Source organism: Mustela putorius, unplaced genomic scaffold (genome assembly GCF_011764305.1).
Source record: "Mustela putorius furo isolate JIRA1106 unplaced genomic scaffold, ASM1176430v1.1 tig00003899_pilon_pilon_pilon, whole genome shotgun sequence".
In the NCBI taxonomy this organism is placed as follows: domain Eukaryota; kingdom Metazoa; phylum Chordata; class Mammalia; order Carnivora; family Mustelidae; genus Mustela; species Mustela putorius.
In genome coordinates, this window is record NW_025422048.1 from 11,435,417 (window position 1) to 11,443,781 (window position 8,365).

Consider the following 8,365-nt stretch of genomic DNA (forward strand, 5'->3'; position numbering starts at 1 on the left):
TGGATAGCCACTTCATCACTCCTTGTTCTTACTTGTTCTTTAGGTATTAGAAGACATCTCACCATTTTCCTGATGACTGCTGCTCCTAGCATTTACCATTTTATGATTAAGGATGTCTTGTTTATCCTACTATTTCCACTATTAACACAGTGCTTTCCAAGGAGAAAATATCTAATTAATCTTTGGCGAATAAAAGAGTCTGTAAGCAGGGTTTTTTACAAGAAGATTTATTAAGATTATGCCTACTTTCTTCAGTAAGCCAAGCAAACCCAGGTAGGTTTCTTTTAATTTTACAGAACAATAAATTGAAGTGGTTAAGGGAATGCAAAAATTAACCACCTTTACATTTTTTTCATATTTCAAAGGAAATTCCTATTCCAGTATCATGTTATCTTGTTCCAGATCATAAAATAAGAGGGAAGGTCCCCCAGTTTGTTTTATAAAATATCAAAATTCATATTCTTAAATCTGATAAACAATAGATGTGTGACAAATTCATTTATATACTTCAATTCTAAAACTAATACACCCTATATATTTAAAAAACAGCATTTGAAGAATATCAAGAGGGGGAAAAAATAAACCTCCAAATCATCCATATAGAACAGGAACACAAAGTTCTATACTGTGTTCTCCCTAGCTTGACCCTAACCCTCCTCCATTCAGAGCCAAGACTTCCCTCTTCAAATACAGAGTGAATATTTGGGCTCACTCTTCAGTTGGGGCAGAAGAAGCTGCTGACCAATGCTGTGCAATGAACGTGGTAGCAGTATTATCTACAGACTCAGTTCTGGCCTGGGCCCTCCCTTCCTCATCTCTTAAAGCCTCCTCATACCAGCATGAGAAAGAAATGGGGTCGGTCCCTTTGATCTTAGCCAAAAACTCCAGAACTTTCATCTTACTGGTTTCAGCATGAGCCCTGGGACCCCACAGGAATTCATAGCGTGGAGGATGGCTGTTAAGCACCTGCCGATACTCCAGGTAATTCTCCTGCACCCAATCTGTGGTGATGAGCTTCCTGGGTTCCCCATAAATGAAATGCTCCCTCCCAGCATATATTCCTATCATATTCAGGAAATCCCAGATGTCTTCCTCAGGGGCACAATTGCCCTCTATGAAGATCACACCCAAGATGATTATCAGGAGACCATTTTTAGGCATGCTCTGGTTGTCACTAAGCATCTCATCATGGGTGAGGTCCAGTGAGTTGACAAGGACATAGGAGTGGGTGGTGGGGTCCACTTCCTTTACATCAATGCCAGAGATCACCTCCAAACACTTAGAAGCTTTCTTGAAGATCACAGGGAATTTTTCCTTATATTTTTCGACAACAACCTTCAGCATTTCTGCCTTTGTGATGGGCTCCTTCAATCGATACTTGAGGATCATGAAATGCACCAAATCAGCCACCCCCTCATCTAGTGGGTCTCTGGGCAAAGATTCATTGTCTGTTGAGGTCTCCAGAGAACCTGTATCCTCTACTTCTTGGCTATTGGAGACTTCCTCTGATGTGTTCCATGATGCAGAGAAGGAGCAGAAGGAGCTCTGAGGACTCTGGGGAGGACTCAGTGTTGCAGCAGGCTCCTCTTCCTCCTCCTTCTCTGGGGAGAGTGGAATCACAGGAGAGGAAGGCGGGGAGGAGGAAGTGGAGGGGTAGGAGAAGTTGAAAGAGCAAGAGGAAACAGAGGAAGTCTCCTCCTTGTCCTCAGCTATGAGAACATCTGCCACTTTTAGACCTTGTATCTCAATTTGGGTTTGAAAGTCTGGCTCAAATGCAAGGCGTAGACGCTTTGGAGAGTGAGGCATGATGACTCCTGTTGGCAGTACCAAGAAGTATGAGCTAGACAGTGGGAGATGGGGTACCACAGACCTATGGGAGGGAGGAAGGTGGTCAGCGGTCTCAGCAGAGAAACGCACACTGGGCAGCTCTAACAAAAGCCAACTTACAGGCTCTTTGTGGGGGTGGGGGGTGGTGCTGTAGGGCCTCAGAGAGCTTCTGTCTTCCTGGATGGTTTGTTTCCTAGAAACCTATAGGAGGATATGAGAAAGCTCTTCAGGGTGCAGCCAGCCAGCTCAGCTCAAGTTTTCCTCCCTCTGCTTTCCTGGGTCTGGCCCCTTCAGAGCAAGCCTTCACCTCCCTGAGACCACCATGATGGGACTGGCAGGATACCATATCTGTTCACTATGCCCCAGGGCATCCCAGAGCTGACAGCAGGGGCAGGGTAGGGCTGGGTATGCCTTCAGTCCTCACTCAGGGTCCCTAGCTTAAACTCTGGCAGAGACTGGGACTCCTCCCTCTGCTGACCTGATGTGTCTCCTCCTCAGAGCAAGACCCTCACCTTCCTGAGAACCCCTGCACAAAAGAGAAGAAGAACCTTATCTTGCCACCTTTGCTAGATCCTTCCAGTACTACAAGCAAGGGGAGGGCCCCACCTGTTCTGTGGTGGGGTTCTCCTCAATTCTGCCTTCATGGCACTCATCTTTACTCCTGGAACAGCCCAGGCTACTCCCTGCTGACTGACTATCACCCCTCAGGCCATGACCTCACCTCTCTGGGACACTTCCCTTACCTTGGAAAGTGAGGACATACTATATCCAGGCAACCCTGCTTGGTTGTCCCAGGGCTGAGAAAAGAAGTGAGCCAGTCTTTATGGGGTCTCTTCTTTCTGACATGGGAAGTACCTTTGTTCTTCACCAAAGGTCCTTACCTTGACTCCTGGTAGAGCTTGGGACTCCTCCCTCTTCTAACCTGATGTGGCTTCTTCAACTGACCTGTCTTCACACTCAAACAATGGACCTCATCTCCAAGTCCCTCAAGACAAAAGTGTAGAGACATCACAGCCAGTCACCACTTCCCAGGGTCTCCCAAGGGCTGATAGCAAGGGCTAGGTTCCATCTGTCTCAGATTGGGGGGGGGGGCGTGTCCCTCTGTCTTCCTCAAGGTATTCTTTACTCATGACAGGGCCTGGGCCTACTCCATCTGGTGACCTGAAATCAACCTCTCAGACTAAGGTCTCACTTCCCAGAAACTCTTCCACCTACCCCATGCAGGAAGTGATGTACCACATCTGGACATCCTAGCCAGATCCTCCCAGAGTGGGGACAGGGTGAAGTTTCTGTGAGGCTCCTTCTGTCTGGTTGGGGGTACCCTCAGTCTTCCTTCAAGGTCCTTAACTTACCTTGACTTGTCACAGATCCTGGGACTCCTCCCTCTGAAGTCACCAGCTCAGACCAAGCCCTTCACCTCCCTGGAATACTCCAAACAAAAGTAAAAAGACACCAAACCCAGCCACTCCTACCTGGGTTCCATTCCAGCATGGAAAATACACCCAGTCCTCCCTCAGGATATTTGTACTTCTGGAAAGGCCTGTCCTACTCTCTGCTGACTTGAAGTCTCCCCCTCCAAAGAAGACCTCAGCTCTATGAGCCACTCTATCCCCTTGATTCCTGGTACAGTCTGTAGCAGAAGTGAGAGTTCCTCCCACCTAGCCACCCTGCTCACACTTCCAGGGCTGTGATTCTGTGGCATCCTTCTTTTTAGGGGAGGGGAGGTGGTTTCAGGCTTCACCAAGGGTCCTTAACTTGATTCCTGACAGAGCCTGGGTCTCCTCCCTCTTCTGAACTGATGTGTCATCTCCTCAGACCAAGGTCTTCACCTCTCTAAGACTCTCCCCCAGACAAAAGGAAATGTCACATCTAGCCAACCTTGCCTGTGGACTCCTGGGGTTGACAGAAGGGGCAGGGCAGGGCTAGGACCTCCTCTCTCTTGGGGCATTTTCAAGATAGACCAAGACCACATCTACCTAGGGTGGAAGGTCCTCTCCATCCTCCCTCATGGTCCTCTCCTTGATGCCTGGCAGGGTCTGGACTGTATCCTCTATTAACCTGAGGTTATAACCCTCAGAAAAAGCCTCACCTCCCTCAGACTCCCAAAGTGGGAATGGGGAAGCACTATATTTGGCAACCCTGCTGTGTGGCCTCCCAGGGTTCACGCAGGGGCAAGTTTCTGCAAGACCTCTGTCTTTAGGATGAGAGGTCCTCTAAATCCTCCCTCAGAGTCCTCCTCTTGACACCTGGCAGGGCTCAGGATTCCTTTGCTGCACTCAGGCTATACCCATCAGACCAAGGTCTTCGCTTCCCTTGGACCCCCAACCAGAAAAAAATGGAGGGGTGGCCACATCCAGTAACTATGTCCCTGGTCCTCCCATGTTGACAGCAAGGGTGGAGAAGCACTGGGTCCCGTCTGCTCTGGTGACAGGGGTGTCCTGAGTCCTTTAATTGAACCCTGATGGGGCCTGGGACTCCCCCCTTTAAGAAGCTGCCCTTGCCCCTTCACCCTTCAGACCTATGTCCTCGTTCCCCTGAGAACCTCCAAACAAAAGGAAAGAGAAACCGCATCCTGCCACCCCCAGGACTCACAGCAGGAGCTGAATCCCGTCTGTTCTGCAGTGGGAGGAGATCGTCCTTCTTCCCTTAAGGTACTCATACCGCCCCCTCAGACGAAGGCCTCACTGCCATGAAACAAGCCGCCCCACATCGTGGAGGAACTGAGGGCACACGGCGTCGGCCCACCACGGCCTGAGTCCTCCCGTGGCTGCCAGCGGGGGCAGAGTGGAGCCCTCTGTCTGCAGTAGAAGGTGCCATCACCTGCGCAAATCTATTCATCTTTATTCCTGACAGGGCCTGCATCCCCTCCCTTCTGCTGACCTGAGGATGGCCCCTCCCCCATGGGCAACATCTCCTCGAGATGCCAGAGAGGTCAGTCAGGGGGAGAAAGAATTGTCCCTGTGCTCCACAGCCCTGCTCAAGTCTCCTCAGGGCCGACACGAGGAGGGGCTGGCTCCTAACGGAGCCCCCACTGTCTGGACTGGGAGGTCCCTGCACTGTCCCCTCACGGTGCCCACCTTGAGGCCTCACGGGGCCTAGGAATCCTCCCTCTACTGACCTGAGCCCACACCCCTCAGGAAAAGCCTCGTTGCCTCAGGCTCCAAGATGCACGTCGGGGTACACCACGCCCGGATACACCACACCTGGGCCCTGCGTGGAGCCTTCGGGGCAGACCACAGGGTCGGGGCGGAGGGCTGGGGGCACCCCTTCCGCGGCGGGGGCTCCCCTCAGTCCTTTCTCAGGGTCCTCGTTTTAACGCCTGCCGGGGCCTGGGGCTCCTCCCTCCCGCAAGCCGAATCGGCCTCCCTGAGGAAAAGCCTCGCGTCCCTCAGACCCCCAAGATCGACGTCCGGATAAAACACGCACGGGGCGCTGAGCAGAGCATTCTGGGAAGACGCTAGGGGCGGGGCGGGGGCCGCGCGCCCATTCTGTGGTGACAGGCCCCCACCCTGGGGTGCTCACCTCGTGCGGGCAAGCCAGGGACGCGTCCCTCCGCCGCCCCGAGTCCAGCTCTAACTAGCCTCGCGTCCCTCAGACGCCCCAAATGGAAGCCGAGACAGAACACTCGGAAGCCAGGCCTGAGGCTCCTCAGCGCCCACAGCGAGCGCGGCGGGCTTTGCCCGCGCACCCCCGCCCTGCGCCGCCACCTCACCCGCCTCATCTGCAGTGAGCGGAGGCTCCGCTCTCCTTCCGGGGCCTCACCCCCTGCCGGGAAACGCCTGAGGCGGTCCCGCTGCGGACCGGAGTCGGAGGCGCCTCACACAAAGTGTCCCGACCCTTGGACGCCCGCACCGCTGTCACCACAGGCCCTGTCTGACGCGTCTGGGCTTTCCCGGGGTTGACGGTGGGCGGGTCTCCGCCCCCACCTCTGCGGAGGGGCGCCTCCACCTCCTCCCTCAGGGTCCTCACCTCGACGCCTCACAGAGCCTGGGATTCCGCCCTCTCCGGACGGAACTCCTCACCCCTGACAGAAAGCCCCAGGTGCTCCAGAATCCCAAGACGAAAGTCGGGAAACTCCGCATTCGAGCACCCGTACCCGGGCTTTCCAGGACCGAGGGAACCCGCAGGCCAGAGCTCGGCCCCCACCCTCTGCCAGCGGAAGCTTCCGCCTTCTCCCTCAGAGCAAGCCTCAAGCCCCTCACTCTCCTCACACCGTAGTCCAGACACGCCACATACGGGAACTCCACCCGGGGTCTCCCCGGGATGATCGCAGGGGCAAGGAGGGGGCAGAGCTAGAGGCCCTCTATATGCGGTGGGTGGTGCCTTCACACCTTCCCGCCAAAGCCTTCACCTCAGTGATTGGCTAGAACTACGACTCCTCCCTCTCTGGTGATCTGAAGCTCCACCCCTCAGCTCTCAGAGGTCAGGACACCGAACATCCGGGGACCCTGCCTGGTCTTCTCAGGGTTGGCAGTAAGGGCAGAGGCAGTGGGGGGGGGGGCTTTATCTATGGGGGCCTTCCTTCACTCCCCACTCAGGGTCCTCCTCTAGTGCCAGCAAGGCCTGGGACTCGTCCCTCCCCTGACAGAGTCAGACCCCCTCAGACGAAGCCTCACACCCCCCGAGTCACAAGAGGAAAGTTCCTCCAAATCCGACCACCCATGCCCAGGACTTTCCAGGATTGATGGCACCGGCAGGATAGATGGCACCAGCAGGATAGAGCTCGGCCCCCACCCCATGCCAGGGGAAGCCTCCCCCTTCCCACTTTGGGGTCCTCACCTCGAAGTCGGGCAGAGCCTAGGAGTCCTCTCTGTTTTGACCCAAGTCTGCTCGGCTCAGAGCAAGCCTCAAGTCCCTCACACTCCTCACAAGAAAGTCCAGACACGCCACATACGGGAACTCTGCCCGGGGTCTCCCCGGGATGACTGCAGAGGGCGAGGCGGGCTAGAGGCCCTTTAGAGGCGATGGGTGGTGCCTTCCCGCCTTCCCGCCAAAGCCTTCACCTCAGTGATTGGCTAGACCTATGACTCCTCCCTCTCTGGTGATCTGAAGCCCCACCCCTCAGCTCTCAGAGGTCAGGACACCGAACATCCGGGGACCCTGCCTGGTCTTCTCAGGGTTGACATTAAGGGCAAGGTGGCAGTGGGGGCCCCTTTATCTGTGGAGCTGCCCTCACCCCCCCTCAGGGTCCTCCTCTAGTGCCAGCAAGGCCTGGGACTCGTCCCTCCCCTGATAGAGTCAGACCTCCTCAGACGAAGCCTCACACCCTCCCCGTCCTAAGACGAAAGTTCCTCCAAATCCGACCACCCGTGCCCGGGACTTTCCAGGACTGATGGCACCGGCAGGATAGAGCTCGGCCCCCACCCCATGCCAGGGGAAGCCTCCCCCTTCCCGCTTTAGGGTCCTCACCTCGAAGTCGGGCAGAGCCTACGAGTCCTCTCTGTTCTGACCCAAGTCGGCTCGGCTCAGAGCAAGCCTCAAGTCCCTCACACGCCTCACACGAAAGTCCAGACACACCACATATGGGAACTCGCTTGGGGTCTCCCTGCAGTGACTCCATGGGCAGGGCGAAACCGGGACCCTACGTCTGGGGTGGGGAAACCCCTCCGTCCTAGCTCAGGGGCCTCCTCTTGACTCCCGGCACAGCCTTAGCCACTTCTCTCTCTGGAGCTGAGCTCACTGGCCCCAGAAGACTGTCCCCTTTCCGAGAACATCAACATGAAAGTGAGGGAGCATCTTATGGGCCATTTGGCACCGGGGCAACTGAGGGTTGACGTCAGGGGCAGGGCAAGCTCCGTGTCACCACCCTGCCGTCTGAGATTGTAGACAAACCTTGGGACGTGTCCAAAGCGTTTGTATCTACTACTGACAGGGCTTGCTTGTCCTCCCTTTTGCAGACCTGATGCACCCCTCAGCCCAAGGCCCTTGTTTTCCTGAGACGCCCTCTATGCAAAGAGGGGGCACTTCTGCCTGACTGACCTGCCTGGGCTCCCCCGTTCTCGTTACATAGGCAGCTTTCTGTGAGTCCCCCTCGGTCTGCGGAGTCTTCTCAACCCTTCCTTAAGATCCTCCTCTGGATGCCGGGCAGAGCCAGAGTCCCCTCCCTTCTCCTGACAGGAAACTGGGCCCCTCACATCAAAGTTCTCACCTCTCTCTGATGCCCTAGTGGAACATCAGGGGAACACCCCATTTGGCTGCCATGCTCTAGGGCCTCCCAGGGCCCAAAGCAGGCAAAAGACTAGATTCTGTGGCACTTCTGTCTGGGCCCTGGGTCTATTTAGTCCTCCCTCAGGATCCTCACCTTGATGTCTAGCCAAGACCAGCCCCCCGCCTTGGATTCTGTGGGATACCCTATGTTCTGGAATGGGCGGACCCCTTAGCTCTCTCTTGAGGGTCCTCATCTTGTATCCTGGCTTCTCTATTTAATACCATGTAGGAAATTCCCCTTCCTACCAGCTCTGAACATTTGCTCACGTGCAACTCTTACAGAGAATGGTTTCAGGTTCCAAGCTAGATGCCAGGGGCAGTAGTAGCAGCA

General features: G+C 55.2%; 1 protein-coding gene across 1 annotated transcript; it reads right to left on the reverse strand.

Moving 5' to 3' along the window:
- Positions 1-242: 242 nt before the first annotated feature.
- LOC101694136 (melanoma-associated antigen 10-like) lies at positions 243-6,740 on the reverse strand. The gene is made up of 5 exons (XM_004781568.3): positions 6,607-6,740; positions 3,180-3,248; positions 2,709-2,812; positions 1,948-2,028; positions 243-1,870 (listed from the first exon to the last, which is right to left on the reverse strand). The coding sequence occupies exon 5, from the start codon at positions 1,804-1,806 to the stop codon at positions 709-711; it is 1,098 nt and encodes a 365-aa protein (XP_004781625.1). The 5' UTR covers positions 1,807-1,870; positions 1,948-2,028; positions 2,709-2,812; positions 3,180-3,248; positions 6,607-6,740; the 3' UTR covers positions 243-708.
- Between the last annotated feature and the right edge of the window lie 1,625 nt (positions 6,741-8,365).